General features: G+C 39.8%; 3 protein-coding genes and 1 long non-coding RNA gene across 4 annotated transcripts; 2 read left to right on the forward strand and 2 right to left on the reverse strand.

Annotated features, from left to right (window-relative positions):
• Positions 1 to 42: 42 nt before the first annotated feature.
• On the forward strand, positions 43 to 5538 carry LOC114480298 (kelch-like protein 33). The gene is made up of 4 exons (XM_028474312.1): positions 43 to 1114; positions 1559 to 2507; positions 2583 to 2753; positions 3618 to 5538. The coding sequence occupies exons 1-4, from the start codon at positions 307 to 309 to the stop codon at positions 4135 to 4137; spliced, it is 2448 nt and encodes an 815-aa protein (XP_028330113.1). The 5' UTR covers positions 43 to 306; the 3' UTR covers positions 4138 to 5538.
• Positions 5539 to 9158: 3620 nt separating this feature from the next.
• On the reverse strand, positions 9159 to 15224 carry LOC114480702 (kelch-like protein 9). The gene is made up of 4 exons (XM_028475088.1): positions 13367 to 15224; positions 11158 to 12094; positions 10921 to 11088; positions 9159 to 10264 (listed from the first exon to the last, which is right to left on the reverse strand). The coding sequence occupies exons 1-4, from the start codon at positions 14916 to 14918 to the stop codon at positions 9742 to 9744; spliced, it is 3180 nt and encodes a 1059-aa protein (XP_028330889.1). The 5' UTR covers positions 14919 to 15224; the 3' UTR covers positions 9159 to 9741.
• A 2682-nt stretch (positions 15225 to 17906) lies between these two features.
• Positions 17907 to 23129, forward strand: LOC114480510 (uncharacterized). Its single transcript, XR_003676122.1, has 4 exons — positions 17907 to 18031; positions 19054 to 19494; positions 20360 to 20544; positions 22770 to 23129. It is a non-coding gene; the product is annotated as an uncharacterized LOC114480510 (long non-coding RNA).
• Positions 17924 to 25610, reverse strand: LOC114480509 (uncharacterized). Its single transcript, XM_028474722.1, has 7 exons — positions 25453 to 25610; positions 24414 to 24503; positions 22941 to 23021; positions 22791 to 22865; positions 21537 to 21607; positions 20354 to 20525; positions 17924 to 19274 (listed from the first exon to the last, which is right to left on the reverse strand). The coding sequence occupies exons 2-7, from the start codon at positions 24471 to 24473 to the stop codon at positions 19065 to 19067; spliced, it is 669 nt and encodes a 222-aa protein (XP_028330523.1). The 5' UTR covers positions 24474 to 24503; positions 25453 to 25610; the 3' UTR covers positions 17924 to 19064.
• Between the last annotated feature and the right edge of the window lie 341 nt (positions 25611 to 25951).

The raw sequence follows: 25951 nt of genomic DNA on the forward strand, positions 1-25951 counted from the left end.
TTTTCCAGATACAAGTAAAACATGTTTAATAAAAGGAATAATGTACAGCGGAAGGTCGAAAAAAGACATTCTGAATTAATTGTTGATCTTTAAGAAAAAAGCTCTGTACAATAAAGTGCAACGTTAAGAGCCTGTTGTAACTGAATCCCTTTGACCCAGCAGCTATGAATAGCTGCTTGTTTATGCTACGAGCAGACTTAAGTCTGGGGAAGACGACGATTCAAGGTTTGCTGTAAGGTTTTAAAAAGGCACAAAGAATTATCAATAGGCAAGACTTTTTTTAAACATCTGCTGAAAGGGGTTACGATGGAGTTTACGAGGCAACACCTGCCGATGGGATGGGAAGAACGATGGAGGAGGGAGAAGGAGCGTAGGAAAAAAGTGGTTGAAGAAGGTGGAGGCGAAGAGTTCAGCCGAGAGCTGCATAGGATAGTTGCTTACAATGACTCGAGGATGGGTCTGCCAGGTGTGAATGGTAAGAACATGGGGTCAGGGGTCAAGACGGATGGGACTAGACAAGAGTGGGTGGGGCAGCTTATCAGTGATGGAGAACATGAGGATGACGATCGTCGTATCCATATGTGTTCCAGCAAAACCATTCCCGAGGAAGTTTTTACTGTCCTGAAAGAATTCCTGGATTTAAAGATTCTCACAGATCTGACTCTGGTTACCGGGCCAGGGAACTGGTTCACTGTTCACTCTGTGGTCCTGGCATCTGTGAGCAAGCTCATTCTGGAGAGACTCAAACAAAAGAATGCAAAGTCATCAGAGGAAGATGAACATGGGAAAACGTCAACATGGTTTGTGGAGTTGCCGGCTGAAATAGACGACACTGGAGTTGAAGCGGTTGTGGAGTTTGCTTACACTGGGGCAGTAAAGTCTTTGAGACAAGACACTGTGGCTGGAATCCAAGCTGCAGCTGAAGTCCTCGCTGTTCAAAGGTTGGTAGATCTGTGCAACAAAGGGGAATGGCTAGATGAATGTCATCAGAAGGAAGTGCAAAAGATCTCTGCTCGGGAGCAGATGAAGATGACTCTTCAGGCGGTTGGTCGACTATGGACAGACGGGGAGGTCTGTGACGTAACCTTGGATGTGGAGGATACATTCTATCATGGTGAGTATGACAACTAGCTCTTATATGCTTTAACTTCCCATGTCACCTTAATTTTGGCTTCAACTGTTTTATTACCATCTTATTCTACAAAATCAAACGTGCAAGTATTCACTAAGAAAAGTGTCAAACAATCCACAGTTTTGTCAGTAATTACTATATACATGCTAAACTTGCCAATCCTAAAATTTTGTCGACAAAAACTCATCAAAACAATCCAAGACAGGGAACGGGTCTTCTGCTTATCCAAATGGATGGATTTCACTATATGGTCATTCTCGGAGTATGTGCCAAAGTGTGCAAAACCTTTCCTAGGAGGCAAAATGTCAAGTTAAAATGGATGTAATAATGAAAAAGCACTGCTTAGGGTGTGTGATTTCATTTAGCATCAACTTAGAAAATGTGATAAAGGGACTTCAACATCTGAACCTTGTCTATTTGTGACAGTTCACAGGGTCATCCTTGCAGCGAACAGTGACTATTTTCGTGGTATGTTCACCTCTGGAATGAAGGAATCCCGTCAACCATGTGTTGACCTTCCTTTCCTCTCAGCGTCTGACTTGGAGGCTCTGATTAGGTTTTCCTACTCTGGGACGCTTCTTCTCACATGGGACTCGGTATTTGAAGTTACCTGCACGGCTCTCCGGCTACAGTTCCAATCCGCGCTCTCGCTTTGCCTCAACTTTATGCAAAAAGAACTTCAGGTGAACTCCTGCCTGGATGTGGCATCCTTTGCAGAAGCTTATGGCATGTCAGATCTCCTTGAGGAAGTCAATGACTTTGTTCTGAGGAACTTTAGGGAGGTGTCAGCCACAGTAAAGTTTCAGGACCTACCCGCAGAGAAGCTCCTGGACTTCCTCCAATGTGACGGCCTGTGTGTTCCATCAGAGTTAACAGTTTTTCGTGCAGTGATCTCTTGGATAGAAGCCGACCCAGAGGAGAGACTAGTGCACGCCAGCTCACTGATGAGCGGAGTTCGCTTCCCCCTAATGACTTTTCGGGAATTCAGGGAAGTCCGAGCAGTTAACCTTCAGATGGAGTGTTACAGAGACAGTGAGGTGGAGCTCTATGGTACGGCACTCAAAGAATTTGGCTTCAGTCTTCCACAATCCCATGAAATCTGTCGGGTCAGGCGACCTAAAGATGTGCTGGTTCTTGTTGGGGGAGACCAACTAAATCCGGATATGGGACATCGTATGCCAAGTAGGGAATTGTGGTTTGCTAACTCCATGCGAAGTGGCACAGGGTTGGTAAAGGGAATGGAGTGGCGAAGACTTGGTGAGATTCCTGACCAGCCGAAGTTCAGGCATGGAGTAGCAGTTCTGGATGGAGTACTGTATGTAGTAGGAGGATGCTTCTTTTATACCTCAAATGACATGATGAAATCTGCCTACAGGTAAAGACAGATCAACAAAAGCTAAATTTACTGCAATGTTGTGCTCTCACTTTGACTGTTTTGTTCCAATGCCAGTTATGACCCCCTGAAAGAGACCTGGAAGAGGCTGGCTGACATGCAGGATCTGAGGAGCAACTTCTGTTTGGTGGCACATGATGAACGCCTCTACGCCATCGGTGGAGATAAGACCATTAACACTAATGTGGACAGCGTTGAGATGTATAACCCGGACACTGACTCCTGGAGGTAAATTTATCCCATTCCACTTAGTTTTCCAAAATCTAACTTTATTACTTTTGTCAAGGAGGTAATAATTTCATTGGCGTTTACAAGATTTTAACCAAAGAAAGACCTTACGCCATGGAAGAGTCTATTCAATTTTGGAGCGCATCTGGATTAATATACAGGTTCTGGATCACTTTAAAAAATTGTCAGTTATGTTGGGTTGCTTAATCAATTAGCCCATCAAGTTTGATCTGGATTGTACATTTCATCATGATTTTTCAATAAAAATAGGGCTTGGACCTACTGTATTAATGTAGATGGACATTTCTTCAAAGCCTTTAAAGTATATATATAAAGTAATAACATATTAAGAGCCAAATCGGATGGTTTGGACGTACGAAGAAGACCACCAGAGCATACCATCTCCATGGCCTACAGCTACACAGTGGAAGGTACTAGACCAACTAGGAGACAGAGGAAAAGATGGTTCCAGTATGTGAATGAGAACCTAAATGAAAAAGGAACAAGTCTAGCTGACGTGGAAACAACAAGGGTATACGAGAATAGGACAGACTGGTACAAACTGATGAGCGTTCCTGACTGACAGGCTTCCGCCTACCTGGAGTTTGGTAAGAAGGAAATTTCTTCCAAGCCTCTAAAGTGTGAACGATCATAGACCATGATCAGGATCACTGATCCAGATAACTGACAATATCTGCCAAAAAGGAGGTTTTTGCGTTTGACAGAGGTTTTCTTGTTCATCATTAAAAGAATAACTTTTGAAAGAGTCAATTATCGAAGTCCTTGCTTGAGTAGGATTGTTGTTCGTACCAAGCTCGTTATTATCTCCACTGTCTTCAGGTCTTTTGTTTTTATTCCTCACAGTTTCGTCAAGCCTTTGGACCAGGCTCTGAGCGGCTATGCTGCCACCGTATTTAATGAAGGGATTTTCATCTCTGGAGGCTTTGATTGCAAGTATGTTTGCTTGGTCTCAATGTTCTTGTACCACCCAGAGAGGGGAACCACCTACCTGGCCGACATGGCTAACGACCGTGCGCAGCACTGCATGGAAGTCGCACAGGGCCGCTTATACGTCGCCGGCGGGGTTTGTAACCTGAGGAGGTTTTACATGGACCAACAAGCCTGCGAGGTCTACGACCCGGTGAGCGATACGTGGACAGCTTTTGCATCCCTGCCAGTGCCCCACGTCGGAGCAGCCTCTGCTTTCCTGGAGGATAGGATCTATATCCTGGGGGGGTATTGTCAGGAGGACTACAGTGAGTCTGGACTGGTTCATCGGTTTGATCCCAGCATGCAGCGGTGGGAGAACATGGGTAAACTGCCAGGGGCTGTCACTGACGTACGATGCTGTTTGCTCCGATTGCCTGAGCAAATCAGACAGTAACTTTTTTTTCAAACCGATTAACAGTTCTACATCTTAAACACTTGTTTTTATCTCTTTTATCCCTCAATAGATGTAGTCCTTATTTCATGATATTATTCTAGTCCCGAACATTTGCATGTGCTTAAAATAAGGCAATTTAAAGGTTATAACTGCAATTTTACCTTGGATTTTAAATGCAGATCATTCTCCCACTGTTGTTTTCTGGTTTAAATTATTCCATAAAATGTATGTCCGTAAAGTACTCCCACACTTTTCAACAGATTTAAACGATTAATCTTAAGAAAATTCAGGTTGATTTTATCGTGTATCAAATTCCTACTTAATTCAAACCTATTGGGATTTAACCGATTTCAACATTATTCAGTCACACTTTTAAAGTTTGTTGTTCTGCTCTTTAAGCTTTTGTCTGTTACTTTTTCACTTAACCATAGAACACTATCGCTAAAATTAGTAACACCATCACTATCGCCGGGGGATTTTTACCAGCTATATTATACTCAATAAAAAAGTAATTATAATCAAAATATATAAAAATTTGACAATACATGACAAAATAGACTTGTGTTCTTTTATTACTATTACTATGCCATGCCTAAAAAAATGAAAAAAAACTACCATGGGTGGACCAAAATCACTGAAAGATTAGGAATGTGAGAACTGTATTAAATGGGGGGACATTAAGATAACTTCAGGATCCTAACAACAGCTCTAGGGTACGTTCAGTAGCACAAATGTAAAACAAGTACACTACGGTACATTTAATCTATTGCGCAGACTCCGTCCGCTGTCAGTGAATGGACAGTTAGTTGCGATAGCCAATCAGATATCATTGATTAATAAAAAGCTCCCCCTGTAGTGGGAAGAGTGTGTGTGTGTGTGTGTATTGGTGACTTTAACGTTGGTGTCGGTGCCCATTTCTTTCACGGTCCTGATCCTTTCCGTCACTCTTTTTTGTAGATTTTTACCAGACTGCTTTTGTGTTGTGTTGTGAGCTTTAACAGCCACCGTAGTATCTATCATGCAACCAAAGACACTGACAAACACAACTTAATGCAAATAATGTAAATACGTTTGCTCGTGTCAAAATCACCTGTTGATAGTGTTCGAGGGTTAATTTAACATTTTTTTAATTTATCTAAACTTTTTTACCTTTTCTTTTTTTTTTTAACCCCTTTCTTTAACCTTTTTAATGTTTTGAACTTGTTTAGGTGTCTCAACAATTTTCATTGTAAACATTGTCGATATTATACACTTATCATTAACTAGGGTTCATAGGACTGGCATGGGTACTGAGTTCCTTATGAGGAGTCATTGGTGAAGGAATGGCTTTACAAACCTTGCTTTGTTCATCTTGTGTTGTATTTATTGTCTATTAAAGGTTGTGTAATGCAGAAAGCTCAACCTCGTCTGAAATATCAAGAACTTGTACAAAATAAAAGATATACTGTATATTGTGCGTGTAGGTGTCTGTCGCGTTTGTATCTTGACAACAATCCTGTGGCCTGTTGAGACACGGGGTCCCTGAGGGCCCCAGAGTGGCTCAGTCCTTGCGATCCTCTGTAACTCGTCCAAACAGGAGAAAGCACCCACTGAGAGATGAAGCTTCAGACCCTGCTGGTACAGACCCTCCTGCAGAACATGTTGGATGTTTTTACGCTGAAACGAGAGCGTTTGAGTTCTTATCTGTCACTGTTGGTCCTCAGCTGCCCCTCAGATCGCCTTTTCAACCTCTTTGACCAACTCCAGTGAGATCTACAGAGGACAGTGTTAGGACAAGGCCCTCATTTTTAAAAGGGTTTTCTCAAACATCGGAGACGCCTACGATGTGAATACAGGTGAGATTTACTGGTGGGGGGACACTGGGAGGTTGATTTAAAGAGCCTGAGGCTGAAAAGTGGGAGTTAAAATAAGGTGGAGCAGTTCATAACCAGTCCAAATAAAGAGGGACAGATTGGTCTTTTTAGGGTTTCTTTAGGGTTTTATGATAAGGAAAAAGTATTTTTTGGTAACCCATGCATTTTATCTAACCCATATATTATGGAAAAAGTAATGATAGTTAGCTGAAATACACAAAAATGACTCCTAAAACATATGAAATATACATGTAAAAACAGGAAATGACTCCAGAAAACATGCAGTTACAAAGAAATAAACAAAATGACTTTAAAAATACCAGGAAAGTTTACACAACAACAACGAAAATGCACAAAGTGAAGAAAAATGTATAGAATGACAAAAAATCATAATAAAAGCTGGAAAAATGTAAAAGAAATACACACAAAACAACAGAAAAACAGACTAAACTTCTGTGTTGTTTTCCATGTTAACGCTCTGATTGGTTATTATTCTAAATGCTGACATGAATGTTTGATCATGTGACTCAGATTAGATACAGTCACAGTTAGGGGGGTTTATTTTGACACCCCCACATGTTCCCCCATCGCCTCCGTCTCAAACAATATTATCAAACACCAGAAAGTGACTCATCTCACGCTATTTATAAACTCAGCACCAGAGGGCGTCAAATCCCACACACTTTCTAGGTCAGGGGTTCTCAACCTTGGGGTCAGGACCCCATTTGGGGTTGCGAGACACTGGGAGGGTGTAACCAGAGGCCTTCAAGAAACTGAGAATAATTTCTGAACAGTTTAAGCCCAGTTTTGCTTATTTTGACCCTTTTTCTGCAACTGCACCACATTTGCCATATTTGAACCTATTTTCATCACTTTTTTTCTCCATATTCTTCTCCTTTAAATAGATTTTTTGCAACATTACTCCCATTTCTGACACTTCGCTAACTAAATTTCAATGACTTTTTGGCACTTTTTTTTCCACTTTTAAGACATTTTTGGTATTTATAAACCCTTTCCACCTAAAGTCACAGACCCATTATTGTCACCAATTGCATTACACCCCCAACCATTAGGCAAATATTGACACTTTTTGGCCACTCTAATTTGCAACTATTAACCAACCATTTCACAACCTTTTCCACCATTTCACAACCTTTTCCACCATTTTTAGTCACTTTTAACCCATTTTATTTCTGAATAAAACCAGGATTTACACCTTTAAGATGACTATATACTATGGCCCAAATAATAATAAGCAGTGGATATTATTTATATAAATAAATAAATGTGGTTATCACAGATTCATAGAACAATAGACCATCATTTTACTGACTTTATGGATGGACCCCAAAAATCTCTCCCCTTTATTCCCCCTTATAGATGGTCCTGTCTCCACATGACTGTTCTTCAATGTTCATGTCTGTGTTCAACCACCTTCAGCTACAGTGGGGGTCCCCACTCTCTGGGACCTTTATTTTGGGGGTCACGGCCTGAAAAAACCTTGTTGGAATCCCATATTATTACATATATTAATTACAGCTGATGTACTGGGAGCGACGCATTCCCGACTCACATGAGGAAACTATAAAAACCACAGAAGAACATAATGTCTGCCATATTTTGGTTTTCATTGTTTACTCCTTCTGACACGCCCCTTTATCGTTGATGTAAAGCAGACATAGGCAACTGGTGGCCCCAAAACAACTCCCCAAAATTGTATTTCAAGAAGTTGGAAGCAAAACTAAGCCCAACATAATATACAATATAACTCCCAAAACACACAAATTGACAGCAAAATGCACAAAGTACACAAAAACACATACAAATTTCATTTAAATTCACAAAATGACGAAAAGGACACAAAATAACACATTATAGAATAGCTCCAAAAATACACACACTGTCAACAAAATAACACAAAACGACAGCGGCGGGAACGTGGTGCACGTGGAGCTGTGGGACGACGGCCGAGTGTACGACAACCTCAATGGACACAACTTTCAGTGGTTTCCTTCTGTTTGCACTGTAGAGCATTAAATACAGGAAAGAACAAAGAGTTGGTGTGTTTTTGTTGTAGTTTTGTAGCATATATATTTTTCAGTTACATTTTGTTTTGTTGTTTTGTGTAAATTTGTGTAATTTTTGTTGTGAAATTGAGTTTTTCGAGTGACTTTTGTGTGTTTTTGTATATTTTCTCTCATTGTGTGTATTTGGAGTCAAATTGTGTTGTCTTTTTGTGATTTTGTGTTTTAAAAGTATTTTTGATGTCATTAGGTGAATTTTTCTGTTATTTTTTAAAGGTATTTTTAAGTACAAATTTGGAAGTTCTGATTTCCGAGTTTTCTGGAACGCAGCATTTGGCCGCACGACGTCATACTCAAACGGAAATGTCAATAAAACGAGCCTAACCAACAAAAAAAAGGCTAAAGTGTTTGAAATTGTTTGAAAGTGAACTCTGCTAAAAACTGATTACTGGGATGTGTTTTGGGCCTGTAACCTAGCAACGGCTTAGCTTGTAGCATAGCAACGCAGCTCGGTTGTTCCGCCATTTTGTTGCGCCTTTGGTTATAAATTTAACTTATGACGTGTTGTTTGAAATTTGATTAATCTGAGATAAAACGAAGTATAATGGATTTTAGAAAAACAGTTGAGTGAATTTGTGACTGCAGTAAAAGTATTTATTAAACAACTGAGTATTGATAGGAGTCAATAAAGTGACGCCAATTGCAATGCTTTTATTTAATAAAGCTTTAAATGCATAAGAAAATACCATAGTTTCCCAATACATGTGCTGACTTGGAATTTATATATATATATATATATATATATAAAACATTAATTATGATCTGTAATTTATTGTTTTTTAAAATATATCTGACTGCAGTTTCAAATACATCTTTAAAATGACTCTAAATATATTCAAATTTATTTTCTGTCCCATTTAGCATGAATTCCTATATGTTGTTTAGTCCTGTATAAAATGTTAGTGTTTTTATTGCCATCATATTATTCATGCTAACTGTGTCAGAAGATGCTCAGTCCATTTTATGAACTTGTGGTGTGTCCATAAAGAAATTAACTTTGGGATATATATATATATATATATATATATGTGTATGTGTGTGTCTGTGTGTTCAAGGACAGGAAGTGACATCATATACAAGATGGTCATGGCTCCATGGGATCAGCTAGCAGGTGTATTACTCTTACAACTTTGCAGAAAAAAAGACAATTTTAGCAGTTGGTATGTACAGTAGTTTCATGTTTAGACATCATGCGGTATGAAATGATAACAAATATTATGTTTTTTCTACAAATATGTACATATTTTTAATTGGTTTCACAGTAGCCTTTAGAATGCAGCGTTTCTGGACTGAGTGAGTCATATATAATGTAATCAGTTCCATTGAGCTACTTTTTCCTTTGTTGTTGTTCTTATTTTCCATCCATCTGCTGTTCTTTTTCTTCTGTTCTTCAGCATTGACTTTCTGTGGGGTGTACTTCCTGTTCACATTGATTCATACATTTGTTTGTTTTTCCACTAACGTTTGTGGCAACATGAGCGCAGAATCCCAGTTTTAATAGACCAGTCAAGAGCACTTCTGTCAACATTGTTAATTTTCGCAGGAAATTGTGCTTGATCACCTGCAACAGGTGAACAAATAGCCCAAGCAATCTACAGTATTTGCGTGTGCATCATATGGAGCACTTTTTATCATAGATCTTAAATCCAGCCCTTTAGTCTCTTGCCTCATGATCGCAAATGTTTTGGTAATTTCAGCAGACAGGCTCGTATGTCGTTGTTGGGCCCGGGCATCCTTCCCACGTTCTCCCATCGCTGTGTGACGCAGTCATATCGATGGATCGTTTTGGTGTCGCTGTAGTCCTCCTGACTGTACCCGCCCAGCACATAGAACTTCTCTTCCATCACCACACTCCCCGCTCCAACTCGCGGCACCGGCAGAGGCATGAACCAAGTCCAGGTGTCGGTCATCGGATTGTACACTTCACATTCCAGCAGGTCCACCACGGCCGATTCGCCGACGGTCGTGACTCCCCCAGCGACGTAGAGTCTTTCGCCCAGGACCTCCATGCAGTGATGAGCCCTTGGGCGGGCCATGTTTGCCAGGTAGGTGCTTCCTGTCTCTGGGTGGTATAGAAACAAAGATGACAGACTCAGGTAGTCGGTGTTTTGGCCTCCAGAGACAAAGACATGGCCTTGTAGAACCTTGGCGACATGCCCACCTAGAGGTAGGTCCAGGGGCAAAGTGAAACTGGAAGAGAAAGAAGAAAATTCTGCCTTTTTATAGCATCTACAATATTGAGGAATCTTATCCTAAATCTCTAGACCACCAAGATTTCATTTGTACAATTTGTTCATTTTTCTCTAAATAGATTTTTGAGTTTGTGTCATTTCAAATGTTATTTAATTTTATTTCCTAGGTTAAGGTTTTATAAAGTCTCGATTTCTTTCCCCATTTTTTGGTTTTCTTTATGTTCTGTTATTGAGTAATAATTGATTCATTTTTGTTATTTGGGCTGAAATATGTAAAATGTACAGTGTTGCCAGACACAGCTGATGAACCAAAACATATTATACATACAAAAAACAAAAACCCTTCAAATCCTTTCAATTTTTTTGTTTCAATTGACAAAAATCTCATTGAACAGACTGTAGTGTTCACCCAAAATGTAGTTTTAAAACTACCAACAGTTTTAGAAACTGGAAAGCTGCACCTTTTAGAGTATTTAGTCATATTTTTTGTAAGTGTGTCCAAACTTAGTCCTTGAGGGCTGCAATCTTGTAGGAGAGATTCATCTGCAGAGCTGATGCTGATAAAACATCTGTTCAGATAAAGGACACATCTGAAACCTGCAAGATTTTAACCACCGAGACCCGGTTTGAACACAAATAGACTGTTTAACTTGCCTCCAAGAGTTTGTGGACGGGCAGTATCGTTCCACAGTATCATTGTAATCAGGGTCACCGCTTCCTCCGATAGCGTAGATCTTATCATTGAGTACAACCACTGAGAAAAAGCTCCTTCTTTCCAGCATGTCAGCCAACCGTTCCCAGCTGCTAAGATGAGGATCGAACCTGCAGGAGTAGGAAAATAAGATAAGGCTATGTATTTACTGCATGAGGTCTACGGTTACTCGCACTCACCTATAAACTGAATTCAGTATGTCGCCATTCCCATAGTACCGCTTCCCTCCGAGCACATACAGCTTTCTGTTCAGAATTGCCACCTCATGACTGAAACTCGCATCAGGCATCTCATCCAACCGTCTCCATTCCATGGCTTTTTTAAACCCTGTGTGGCTTCTCAGGGAGTGCCCAAACCAGAGGTCTTTGCTGATGCTGCGACCACTCAGGTCATCGGTAATATGGTCGCCTCCAATCAGCACCAGGCTCTCTTTTGGCAGGTAGATGCGGCACTGGTTTTGTGTCCTGGTCTCGTCGGAGCAAAAGTCTTCAAATATAGATTGGAACAGTGGCATCAAGCTGTGTTTGGACCAGATGTTGTGATTTTGGACCTCTTTGAACTCCTTGAAGGTCATCAGAGGAAAGTGAATGGTCTTCATCAGAGCCTTGGCCAGTCTGAGCCTCGCTGTGGGTCTCGCTTGGATCCACGTTACCACCGCTTGAAACACAACTATTTCAGAGGAAACACACAGGGCATGACTTCTGAGGTAGTTCATCAACTGCCTGGCGGGAAGGTCCTTGAACTTTGGTGTGCAGGCAACCTTTTGAAACTGCCGCAAGACAAAATCATCTGCTCCTTGAAGAAGCTGTGGCACCTCGAACGCTTCGGCAAAAGACCTAACGTCCAGACAATTGTGAGGGTTGAGCTCCTGAAGCAGGAAGTCGAGACACAGAGCGAGAGCGGGCTGGTACTGGAGCTGGAGAGCAGTGCCGGTGAGTTCATAGACCGATCCCCAACAGAGTGGAAGACTTCCACTGTAGGAGCAGCTGATCAGGATCTGCAGCTCTGAAGACAACACGTATGGAAGTGACACGCGTCGCTGGTTGGCCTCCTTCATGCCCAGTGTGAACATGCTGCGGAAGTAGTCACTGCTCACCGCCAGGACGGCTCTGTGGACTACAAACACACATCATCATCATCATCATAACGTGACCTTAAGGTGCGTTCACACCAAACGCAACTTCAGTGACTACATATAGTCACACTGTTTCTTGCTTCATCTACCCCAGTGACGTGACATGGAGAGATTAATTGTTGATTGGAAGTCATGACACAGCTTCACTTGAAATAGCTTGAAAAGATCAAAATTTGAGCGACTTCCATCAGCTTGGATCACACGATTGAGTTGCTTGAAAGGAGGTCGCTTGACATTGCTTCATTTACATAGATTTTGAATGTAATCTCAGTTAAGGCCTCAGACTCCCTGACCTCAGATTGGAAACCACTACAATAGATCACCTTTAGAATATGGTGGTAATTTACATCATGGATGTGGATCTACTTTGTGTAGATGCTCCATTATCCCATTTCAGATTTGACCTGTTTCAGCTTTCCCCAAATCACATGACCTTATTACTGGCCATTAAACATTTTGAAATAATGCACAAAAAAAAAGTTTAATATGGTTATGTTTTCTTGTTATTAATTCTATATATTAATAACTGAGTTTTTAATTTCATATTCTGCATAAGCTTTCACATCTGCCTGTTTGTTAAAGTTGCTACATATTAGATTTGTGCTACATGCCTAATATTGTCTCAAAACATTTCGGTGAGGGTAAGTGTTGTGAAGTCCATCATATCGCGGCATATTTTCCTTGAGCATTGACCATTTACTGTGATAAATTGTGTGTAAATGAGTGACATTTTCCAAAACATGCATGTATATTCAGTGTCATATTGCAAATTCTGCTTGATTTTCTTTTTTAAAAATATTTTTTTTAAAGAAAAATAATAATATTTCCATTTCAAGAAGTGAATTCCATGTTTTCTGTCCATGTTCCGCAAGCACGGTAAATCAGAACCCCTATTTGTGATGCTATCATGTCAACATATTATCTCTTGCCGGGTGCAGCTTGTAATGACCTCACATTGGCCTTTAAGAGTCGGATATGAAAGGAGCTCGTGGTATTTATCACGTTGGTGACAAATTATGGAAACAGATGTGCCAAATAAAGGTTATTTTGTTTGTTATTTTTTTTATTTACTTTAGAAAACATTCACTTCTGTCATCAACTGAACTTTAAACCATGTAATCGCAGATTATAGGTTTGAACTGCTGAAGTTATAATTAGATGTGAAGCACTGGGTGGGGTTGGTGTTACTTTTCTGGAGGTGAGACTTAGATGATAATGTCTGTGAAAAAGGCTGAGATTAAGGATCGACTAACCACTAAGTGTTTCTCCATCAGCGCTGAGGATGACGTCACAGCCCAGTCCGTCCTCCCACAGCTGTCGGATGAACTGAAGGCCGATGACCAGCTGCTCCGTGGAGGAGATCATATCTCTGTTTTTATGCCCTGCGGGTTTCGTTGTCTCCTCTTCCGCTTCATTGCAGATCTCCAGCACTCTTGAAGCTTCCAGAGTTTGGGCTGCAGTCCTTATCTGATCTAAGTTGTCTCTGTTCAGGTTTGGGATGCTCCCCGTGTAGGCAAATTCCACAATCGCCTCCAATCCAATATCCTCAACCTCAGGATCTAAAATCCTCGACCAGGAACAAGATATGTTTTTGGTCAGGTTTCTCCGGACCAGCAAGCTGACGGCAGCCAACACTATAGTGTGAACGTTGAAGCTCTTTCCATCGGCTGTGCTCAAAGTAAGATCCGTCAGAAGCGAGGACTTCCTAAACTCATTGAAGGCGGAGAAGACCTCCACAGAGTAGCAGTCTTTCCTGTAGATCTTTGTTTCTTCGTCTTCATTCGTTGAAAACACACTGTCATCCTCGGAAAATTCCTCCTGAAGATCTTCTTCATCCTCATCAAACTCTTCATCAAACTCTTCATCAAACTCTGTATTGTTTGTCCACAAGTCAGTGGTGCTTTTTTCCTCTTTGAGAAACTTATCACTTTGGGCTGTTTCTTGAGAAATCCAACTTCCAGATTCTCCATCAAGGTCCTCTAGTTTGCTTGAATCATCATCTCCCTTCATTCTGATCTCATCCTCAAATTCTTCTGAGGTGTCCTCTTCATCCCTCTCAGTTTCATTTTCCTCTGAACTTCTCATCTCCTCCTTGAAGGAGTTCTCCGGGTAAAGGTGCTCAATGCTGTCTTCTTCATTCTCCTCTTCCTGATTTTCTTCCATGCTTCCATCAGGGGACTCATGTTCTTCCCGACTTGAGTCAGATTCTGTCTTAACCTCAACGTCCTGATTTTGGTAACCTTCTACATCATTGTCTACTTCTTCATCCTCCTCTTCTAGATCATCATCTATTCTTCCCTCAGAGGTCTTCTCGTCTTCTTCCTGACTGCAGTTAAATTCTGTCTGAACATCTTCATCCTCTTTGTCCCCCTCTGCATTATCGTCTTCTTCCTGATTATTCTCCATCTTTCCTTCAGAGATCTTCTCTTCTTCTGTCTGACTCGATTCAAATACTTTTTCAACCTCAACATCTTCACCTTCTTCACCCCCCTTCACATTATCATCTTCTTCCTGATTGTTTTCCATTCTTACCTCAGAAATCTTCTCTTCTTCTTTCTGACTCGAGTCAAATTCTGTCTGAACTTTAACATCTTCCTCTCTTTCATCATCATCTCCACCTCGTCCCATGGGAGAAATCCTGTTTTCTTCCTTTCCTTGGACACTATCTCTGCTCTCTTCTTCCTCTTCCACGCTCATGATGTCCTCATAGCTGTCTTCCTCGTCTTCGTCTTTTCCCACCAAACTCTCCTGATCCCAGCGCATCATCCTCTGCCTCCACGGGATCCTCTTGTTCCAACTCATCATGATGCTCCACTCCTCCTAGTTCTTGTGAGGGTACGGACTGGACGCTGCCATGCCGGGATCCCTCTGACTTGAACTGATTCCCACTTGTGGAGGTTGAAGAATCACAGACCAGCTTTGGTGATGTTACAGCTCTGAATGTGTGCTCTGAAGCGTTGTTGTCAGTTTGCACGTCTCCCTCCTTCACTCCCTCTCCCTCTCTTTAATAAGTAGGATGAGTGCCTGTGATTTCTCAGACACGCCGATAAACATATCACAAGGTTGTGAAACTTAAGACAGATGGAGGTGTGGACGAAGACGTTCCATACTTTAATGGTTTTTAAGGACACCAAACTTCATTACATTCTTGACTTGTCTCAGACTTTAATGTTCAGTCCTTGACCTGATATTCCTTTTTTGTGCACTGCTGCACACATATCTGGATCTCACCCCCACCTCAGTTGACTGTTTGAGCCTTGGCATGCATCTTGATCCAGGGGGGGCCAATTACTTCATGCGGTGAGCATTAAATACCAACAGGCTCATCGTTACGATCACGTTGCTCCTCCACAGCCAAAGGAATCTGGGTCATGGATCAGAAGGAGGCACCGAGGGCAGCTAAACTCACAGCAACTGTGGGATTGTCAGCAGGGGAATCAAAGAGCCGGGTCAGCCTGAAGGTCGACCCTGGCAAAGTAAAATAGCATCACCGGTGACACTGTAAACATGGTGCGGCCTTGTGTAAACAGGGGCAGGTCATGGCCACTATTTGAAGATTCATTGTCTACTGTTATCGAGTCTTCTTTGGTCTTTGGACTAAAATATCCCGACTGTAAACCTGCCAGAAGAAAATGTGACATCACCACCTGAAGATCCTTTAGTCGCAAAACATTGCAACTCAGGACCAGAAAAAACACTTTGGATATCATGTTTTATGATGTGATGGTTCTGGAAAAGAGTGGAAAGATGAAGGTGAAAGCAACACTTTCTTAAAAAAACAAAAACCAAATAGAATTACACGACTTGTTTGATTTTGTCATTTATTTAAAAATATGAAAAGTTTTTCATCTTTAGAGCACAAAGTCTTAAAGTCTTAGTCTTAGTTTTAAACCAGACTTAAAGTATTTAGTAACAATAAAAAGTGTCTGGAGTTATTGTGTGTATTCTGTCATATAATGTGTTTTTTATATAAATCTTTTGCATATTTTTTTATGGGGCTTCACAAAATTCAACTAAGGGCCACTAGCATCTCATTCCTTCTCCAGACCTCTGAAGGTGTGCTGTGGTATCTGCAGGTACCTTTGCTTTAGTTTTGCATGTATTTGAAACAAATTATTTACTATTTAATTACTATTATTATTATTAGTATATTATATTATTTATACTTTCTATTTCATTTGATTTCTTTTCAAAATCCAATGCCTTCTTATATTGACAAAACAAAACAGTGTACATAAATACAAAGTTGAAATATTAAGTAGTTAGGCCAAATGTAGCATTTCAGGGGGGTGGTAAATGTACGGCCCAAGGGCCTGAATTGGCCACTCGAGGGTCCAATGTGGCCTGCGAGATGAATATTATAGAGGGTTATTATACTATTAGAGATGGGATGATATGCTTTTGTCCCAATTTGTTTTTATCATGTTACTTGGATGCCAATTTAATAAATGGTCAACATTTTCATGAGGGGCACATTTGGGAAAAAATACATTATGTCTGGGCCCTTTACTTTTTATCATATAGTTTTCAGGAAAAATGTTACCCACTGAAATATCAATTGTAGTTGCTTGATAAAGCAGAAAATGGTTTTCAGCACTTTTCCTTTTCCTTTCCACTCCGTTATCATGAACCGTAGCCATGGAAACTTTTTTATGTACAGATTTTAAAAAGGCAATGAAGGAAATCCAAAAAATTGAATCGATTCTAGGGAAAATATTGACTTTTAATATCCTCACAAAAGAGTCTTGATTATATCACAAATCACCAATACTATGGTGCAATATTGACTTGTTATTGAAGAAAAACTGTATCAGACTTGGTGGTGTTTGTGTGTAACTGAACCTGTTAATTAAAAAAACATAGCTGGCACGTTCATGATTCCAGACTGTTATATATATAAAAAAAATTGCTATTTTAAGATGCAACTCATGCAATGTGATATAGATATGCCCTACATAGTAGATATTATATAATATTACCTGCTTTGGCTTGTTTATCAACAGATGGTAATGTCACTATAATCACAGAAGCTTCTAGATGGTTGTTTGTGTTTACGGCCATGCTGCAAGTCTTACATTTAGTCACATGACAGAATGTGATCTTTAATGTTATAAAGTCATGTCTCAATGACCTCATTATTCATTTTCTTTATTTCTGTTTTCACTCCTGTTTTTGTTTCTAATTCTTTGACATTCTTCCATGATCATTTTCGTTGTTGTTGTCTTTTTCTTTGTTTCTGTATCAAATTGTAAATATAAACTGAGGAGTTGTTTGGTGGCGTGAACCCTCCCGAGCAGAAAACACAAGGCTTCGGTTTCTCAAAATACAATCTGTTTATTGAGTTTGGTCGTGTGTGTAAGAAGTCAGACTCAGGAGACGCGGCGAACAAAAGAAAGAGGATCTACAAAAGAAACACTTCTGGAATGGCTGAAAACATGAGAACGTAGAAAACAAACACAGATACAAACAGGCTGTGGAAGCTTTTCTACCTATTCCAGCTCTAAACAGGCAGACTGATTGTCAAGCTCGTCATTCGTCACTAGAACTCACCTAAAACACTGAAAATCTACCAAAAACAATGTTTTCAATAATTGACTTTTTTGTTTTTGAGGTCAGCTTTATTTACTGTAGGTGGTAAACTTACGGATGGACTCGTGTCACTTTCCTCCTGCGTTTGCTTTTCAAAATTGAGGTGGTGCTTTATTTTTGAACCCTGCTTTAAGGTAAAAAGGGACGAGGCCAAGAGGGCGGCGATTCTCTGGAAGAGTTGCATAGCTTGGCTGCGTCCTGGAGGGAATTGATTCACTGCTCATACCTGAAGCCGTCTTGCTCTCCGTGAGGCTTGTGGGAGATTGTGGAGCGTCTAAATTTGGACGAAACGTGAGGCTGTAGGAGACGGGAGGGAGCACCGAGTTGAGGTAACAGACTTTCAGTTCATTTGTTTAGAACTCAGTGCAAATCTGCAGACCTCGGAGGGAATTTAAGGGACTTTTCCTAAAAACCTGCAAAAAAAAGTCTGAGGAATCGGAAAAAATGGTCTGATGGTGTCATCAGGTTCCTTTAGAACATGTGTGTTTAGGTGATTTCACGCTGCAGCAACTTTCCCCTAGAATTAAGAACTTTTCTCCTAAAATTTAAAAATGTTTTGTACAATACTAGCTTTTCTTTTATTATTCAATCTTTAAGTGGAAATATCTGCCAAAATCAAATCAAAATTAGTTTCTAAGCAGATTTACCAGCACTGAAAATTGTTACGTACTTTAGAAACAATTGGGAACTTTGAGGAGGTGTAGTTTACAGAGCAAGTGTCTGATTGGATGTTGAAAGCTTGTAGGCTTCTAGGCTGCGATCACATTTACATTAATATTGTTGACAGATAGTGGGTTTTTACCAGTGAGCAGATGGACAACAAGGTCATTTTTAAGATGTTCTACGTACTGTATGTCTCCTGCTGCAGTTTCTTAGCTCACGGGTCACATGCACGTAGTAGTTCTGGAACTTGAAAGGATGTTAGAAACATTTAGTACAGATTTATTTTCTACCTGGAAACTATTGTATCGGATGTTTTCCTGTGACTTAAAAAACTATAGCCAAAACAATGTGCCTGACTTCATCCACAACCAAACTAGGGAGGAGTATGTCTGACCTCTGTCAATCCAACGGTCATTCTCCATGTTGGTTAAAGCCCCCATTGTGTAGATATATTAGCAATATTTATGAGAGACAACTTTTCATCCAGTCAGACTTCCGCTCTGCAAACCCTGCCCCTCCAATGACCTGGTCTTTTTAAAAGTTCTTACTCCAAACCAAAACAATGCTTGGCAAGACCTGGGGAAAGTTTCTGTAATGGAAATGTACCTTCAACTACCCCAAACTATAAAATCTGATGTCATATCTGATGTCTGCTGATTATTGAGTCCATCATTTTCTCCTCTGTCAGGAATGTTGGGGTCAGGCCGTGGTCCAGGGCAGGAGGAAGGACACGATGAGGATGAGGAGGGAGAGAGACAGAGGAAGAGAGAGGAAGAGCACGAGTGCGAGAGGAAGCAACGGCGGCCACAGAGACTTGAGTTTGGATCGTGGTGGAGGTTTGACTGCAGTGGAGTCTGGCTGAACGCTCGGCCGGCAGATGACCAGAGGGCGGACCTGTGATATGCTCTCCTGCAACACACGAAGTACCATGGGTTTAGGGGTCAAAAACAATCAACACGGACATAAATCCCTCTGAGAAGAACGGTAAAGACCATTACTAAATACTAGAAATGTTCGAGGGCTTAATGTTCTCAACATGCTTTTATTTTGAAACTAAAACTGTACCAATGTCAACTTCCTGTGGGAGCAAAACCAACAAACTAAACAATGTGTAATATCCCCAAAACAGGTAAAGTAGTCTCTGTGCATTATACGGACAAAAGTATTGGACCACCTTTTTCTTTAGGTTCTTTAGGGCAATGGTTCTCAATCTTGGGGTCAGGACTCCATTTGGGGTCGTGAGACACTGGCCAGATGCCTTCAAGAAACTAAAAACATTTTCTGAACAATTTGAACCCATTTTTGCTTATTTTTACCCTTTTTCTGCAACTACAACAAACTTGCCATAGTTAAACCTGTATTTGTCACTTTTTCTTGCCATATTTTTGCTCGTTTTAATGTGTTTTTGCTAAATTACTCCCATTTTTTCCACTTTCAAGACTTTTTTGGCACTTATAAACACTTTCCTTCACTTTTCACCTAATGTTGCATATGTTGACCCATTATTGTGACTTTAAACCTCTTTTCACCAAATTTCATGCTTATTTTTGCAAACTTAACCACATTCACGTTTGTCATGCTTTTATTTGCCAGTTTAAACTAATTGTTCCTACTTTTTAAAATACAGTTTGGATATTCCAACATGCCTGTGCCCCACTGCGCAAAGACTTGGACTTTGAACTGGAACTAGGCCTTTTCATCCAACGTCAGTGTCTGACCTCATTAATACTCTAAAGACTGGCCACAGAAACACTCCAACATCTAATAGAAAGAAGCTGTTCAAGCTGCACAAGAACCAGCTCCATATTAAAAACTTTCTCTGGATACTTTAGAACTTGTAGTGTATATTTATCATTTCCTTTGGCAGCTTTGTTTATATCGGAAACATTTGGATTTGATGTCACGACTTGTTCTCGTATCAACCTTCCCCTGTAGAATCCTGTAACCATTATAAATACTGAGTTGGACTCATTGCGTCTCTGCTTTACCTCCAGGATGGTCCGACTGTGGGCTCGGTCAGGACTCAGCCTGAGGTTCCAGCGATGCGACCTGTGACTCCGCCCACCATCGTCTTCACTCTCCGTAGTGTCCTGGCGGGCAACCTGCGGCCGCTTTCGTCGCCGCGAGCTTATCCGCTGAAGAGAACCGGGCTCGTGGAGTCTAAGCCAACCAGTGCACGGTAATACAGTCATAAAGGAAACCAGTTACAAACCAACAGGAGAACTGAGAACGCGTCACCTGTTGGTGTTTCAGTTCAACTGGTGATCATTATAACTGGTGAAGCATCACAGCCCAGTGAAGGCTTAAATACTGCTTTGATTTCAATTTCAGTTTCTACATCTGTGGATATAATGCAAAACCAGTCACTAGATAACATGAGCACGACTCAAACTATAACACCAACTGGTACGAGTGCTGAATACAATCAAAGATACACATTTTTCTGGTGTAGAACAGTGGTTCTCAACCTTTTCAGCCCGCACCCCCCCCCCCCCCCCCCCCCCAAAAAAAATGTGATTATAAAAACCACAGAAAATGTTTAAAAGTTGCAAATTAGAGCGTCCAAAAACGGACAGAAAAAGGGTTCAAAGTATCAATATTGGAACAATTAGTTTAAACTGGCAAATAATGGGCATGACAAATTGTGAATGTGGTTAAATTGGCAAAAAAATAAGCATGAAATATGGTGAAAAGAGGTTAAAAGTGACAATAGCGGGTCAATATGTGACAGAAAGGGTTTATAAATGCTGAAAATGTGCAAAAAGTCATTAAAATGTGATGGAGAAGTGTCAGTAATAGGAGTAATGTAGCAAAAATGCAATAAAAGGAGCAAAAATATGGCAAGAAAAAGTGATGAAAATAGGTCAAAATTTGGCAGGTTTGGTGTCGTTGTAGAAAATGGGTAAAAATAAGCAAAAATGGGCTTAAATAATTAAAAAATATTCTGTTTCTTAAAGGCATCTGGGGATCCCCTCCCAGTCTCTAGTGACCCTAAATCGGGTCCTGGCCCCATGGTTGAGAACCCCTGGTTTAAAGGACGAGGGGACACATTTGAACTGTATCAGGTTGTTTCTGACTGTGTTCATTCATTGTGCACACACACACACACACACACACACACACACACACACACACACACATTATGCTGAATCAGGGAGAAACCTTTCTAACCTGCAGTCTGTGTCCTCAATGTCTGCGTCTGCATCACTTTCCCCCTGAGGGTCAGAGAACACACACTCCTCCTGCGAACACACACACACACACACACACACACACACAGCCAGAAACAACACATTTACACACAACACATCCATCCATCAACTGTTTATGCAGCAAACGATCAGTTTCAGTCTGTTTTTAGTGAAAGACGTCATTTGTTTAAGGGTTTGTTTGATGACGTTATATTGCGCCATCTGCTGGACGACACCACGTTTACAACTCCAATATATAATCACGGTGGGAACAAGTTGTACAGGTGTTCCGTTGTCATAGTAACGTACCTTCTGTTGTCTTGGTTACCAAAATGCAGCTGCTGCTTTTTATTTTTATTTATTTATTTTTTAAAACATCTGCCGTTGAAAAACAGAACAATAGAAAAGTAATTTAATAGATTCATAATTATTTATTTAAATAATTTACTATGATATTTTTTAATATATAATTAACTTCAAGTCATTATTCATTTAATATGATTTATTTCAGGTATTTTTTACTGTCACAGAAAGTCAACATGGGACGTCAACTGACGACATTTTTTCATTTAAATACTTATATTAATATGTAAATAAAAGGGGGTGTTATGCAGTATTGAAATAAACGTGACGGTTGATTATAACTGAATAGACTTTTACATTTTATATATATATATATATATATATATATATATATATATATATATATATTTATACACACACATAATATGTTATGAGTTCTTGTCTGAACAAATGAAATCTTAAGGACACATCAAAGCAATAAGCAGATGCCTCTGAGGAAAACTTATTGGTTTCATTGTGTAACACCAAAAGTCCATTGTGTAAAAAAAAAAAAAACAACTAATATTGAAAATATTTTCAATAAGTTTAAGAGAAAATCTCCATTTCCTTGTTCCTGTTTTCTCCAGTTACAGTTAAAGAAATCTAAATCATTTTAACTCTGTAAAACATTTATTACAATTAAATCAAATATAATGAAGAATATTTGCACGTGTAAACTATTAATGATATTTACTATCAACATCATTATTGTTGTTAATTATGTTGTTATCTGGCTTACCTCAAGTAAATATTGTTAATATTGTACAATGTACATTATGGAATAAAATCATACACAGCAATGCAAAAACACTATTTATTATAAGTTAAAGGACTGATTTCTGATCATTTTTTTCTGTGTATATTTTCATAGAGAAAGACAGCCTGACGTTACCTCTGTTCCGTATCCCTCTGAGTACCTGGTTATCATGGCTCTGTGTTTCCCACAGTGTTCACACAGCCGTGTTTCCTGAGAACAACACAGAGAGACTAAACATCTGATCTTTAGAAGAGAAACGGAGGCGTTCAAGTGCTGAGCTCTCACCGGCGTGGGCGTGTGCGCCTCTGAGTAAAGTGTGCACGGTCCGGCCTCACACGCACACACGTCTGCACAGCTCGCTCCCACCTGCAGACAGACACACAAACAGCTGATCTGTCTGTCAGCAGGGGTTCTCAACCTTGGGGACCCCATTTGGACCTTTTTTTACCACTTTTAAGCCAATATTGACACTTTGAACCCTTTTTACCACTTCTTCTGTTCGTTAATTTGCAACTTTTTACAATTTGAGCCCATTTTTGTTTATTTTTACCCTTTTTTTTTGCAACAACACCAAACTTTCCTTATTTGAACCTATTTTCATCACTTTTTCTTTCCATATTTTTGCTCCTTTTAACATGTTCTTGCTACATTCCTCACATTTTCTGCACATTTTTTCCACTTTCAAAACATTTTCGGCACTTATAAACCCTTTCCACCATTTTCCATCTTATGTCACATATGTTGACCCATTATTGTTAGGAGTTCCCGATCCAATATTGATATTGATATCGATCCGATATCAGCCAGAAAACAAATATCGGATTTTATCGGACTGCATCTAAAATCTCAGATATAAGCGCTCCGATAAGTTTTTGTTGTTTTTGGCCCCGCCCTCAGTTGTTCCCACCATATACTAACAGTAAAAAATAACTGAAGTGAAGTTAAATTGCTGACTATTGTTCTTTGTTTGAGTGACATCACTTGATCAAACCTTTTCTAACAATCCACACTACAAAATATGTAATAAAAGTATGTACGATTTGTGTTGATATTGTATCGGATCGATAACAGTATCGGCCAATACTCAAGGCTGCAATAACGGGATCGTATCAGAAGTAAAAAAGTTGTATCGGGACGTCCCTAATTATTCTCACTTTTAACCTCTTTTCACCATATTTCATGCTTGTTTTTGCCAATTTAACCATATTCACCATTTTTCATGCCCATTATTTGCCAGTATAAACTAATTGTTCCTACTTTTTTCTGCCACTTTTAAGCCGATATTGACACTTTCAACCCTTTTTACCATTTTCTGCCACTTCATCACATTTCAATGCCTTTTATGCACATTTTCTCATTATTTTAACCTCTTTTAATTACATTTCATGCTTGTTTTTGCCATTTTAACCACATTCACCATTTGTCACGCCCATTATTTGCCAGTTTAAAGTAATTGTTTCAATATTGACATTTTTAACCCCCTTTTGACCACTTTTTTTGCTCACTCTCATTTGCAAATTTTAACCAATTTCTGTGGTTTTTAAAATTCCATTTCACCACCTTTTCCACCATTTTTGGTCACTTTTAACCCATTTTATTTCTGATTAAAAAAACAAGGATTTCCATCTTTAAGATGACTATAATAATAATAAACGTTCCTGGATAACAGTGGATATTATTCAGATAAATAAATAAATGTGGTCATCACAGATTCACAAAAAAAGTTTGTTTAATCTAACAGTAAAAGCAGGCGCTCACCTCACAGTCATCCTCAGACACGTCTCTGGGCGTAAACAGGTCACACTCCCTCCGCAGCATGACCTTTGACCTGAACTTCACATAGACCTGCTGCAAAATAAAACACCTCGACAAATTCATCTATCATTGATCATTTTTTGCGAGAACAAGTAAATGTTAGCTAACTGTAGCTCAAGCACCGATATCAAAAACAAGTGGTATGTTTGTCAAACTGTCAAATTAAAATGTTAAAAAAAAGTTTAACTTTTGCTTCTACAACAGATTCTGATAAGTTTTTAAAATATTTAAAAATAAAAAATAACCACATCTATAAAAGTGCCCAGTATTTTTCTTCTTCTTCACGAAATCAACTTCAAGCTAAAATACATTGAGTGATGAGGTAGTTTAACAAGGTCTGATGATGCGTTCACTGACACCTAGTGACCAGGCGTGTACGTATTATGCTTATTTTAGCGCAAATGAATGGGTTTTTTCGTTAAATGACATGATATAAAAAAAATATTGATTCGGACGCTTTTTTTTTTTTTTTTTTTTTTGCATCGATAAGATAATCGCGCTGTGAAAAATTGCAATACATCGACGAATCGATTTTTTTTTCTTACGCCCTTGGTAATTAATACTTAATTAAACACTGTTTTTCTGCTACTTACATACATTATCTTTATATAAACACGATTGCCTTTTTATTTTTTAACCCAACTACTTTTTAAAACAAAAACTATCATTTTTTTTGGGTCATTTTACATGAAGGTCACATTATTATTCTAAATGTTGTACATGTGTAATATCACACCATGTACTGTGTGGGTTCATAAAGCTGACGGTGTCCTTAATGGGTCAAATACAGAAGCAGCTGCGCTGCTCTTACGTAACAACTCAACCACTGCGTGACTTTCACTGACGGACGTTTCACCAGACATCACTGACGATGTCTGTTCCATCACAGACACACGCAATAACGATCAGAAGGAAATAAAAGTAAACAGTAGAATCAGAACAAAACAAGCAGTTTATATAAAGACGTATTTTCCCAGCCTACCTTAAACGCATCCTAGCCGGGCACGCGGGGGGGGGGTTTTCGGGTTCAAAGCACGGGACGCGGCAGCACGCGGGGATTCTTCTCATGATGCTCGGGCTGCGTGCGTGCGTGTGCGTGTGTGACGTCAGAGCCAACGGCTTTCTTTGCAGTTGCAAAGTGTCGGGAGCGCGCACGTTCCCAGCATCCTTGGCTTTCAAAATAAAAGCAAAAGAAAGAATGTAGAATTGAAGCGTCTTTGCACGTGTCAAACTCAAGGTTCAGGGGCCAAATCCGGCCCTTTAGAGCAGTGGTTCTCAGCCTTTTCAGCACGTGACCCCCAAAATAAAGGTCCCAGAGAGCGGGGACCCCCACTGTAGCTGAAGGTGGTTGAACACAGACATGAACAGTCATGTGGACACAGGACCATCTATAAAGGGGGGAGATTTTTGGGGTCCATCCATAAAGTCAGCAAAATGATGGTCTATTGTTCTATAAATCTGTGATAAACACATTTATTTAT

This window comes from Gouania willdenowi, chromosome 18, assembly GCF_900634775.1.
Source record: "Gouania willdenowi chromosome 18, fGouWil2.1, whole genome shotgun sequence".
Taxonomy (NCBI): Eukaryota; Metazoa; Chordata; class Actinopteri; order Blenniiformes; family Gobiesocidae; genus Gouania; species Gouania willdenowi.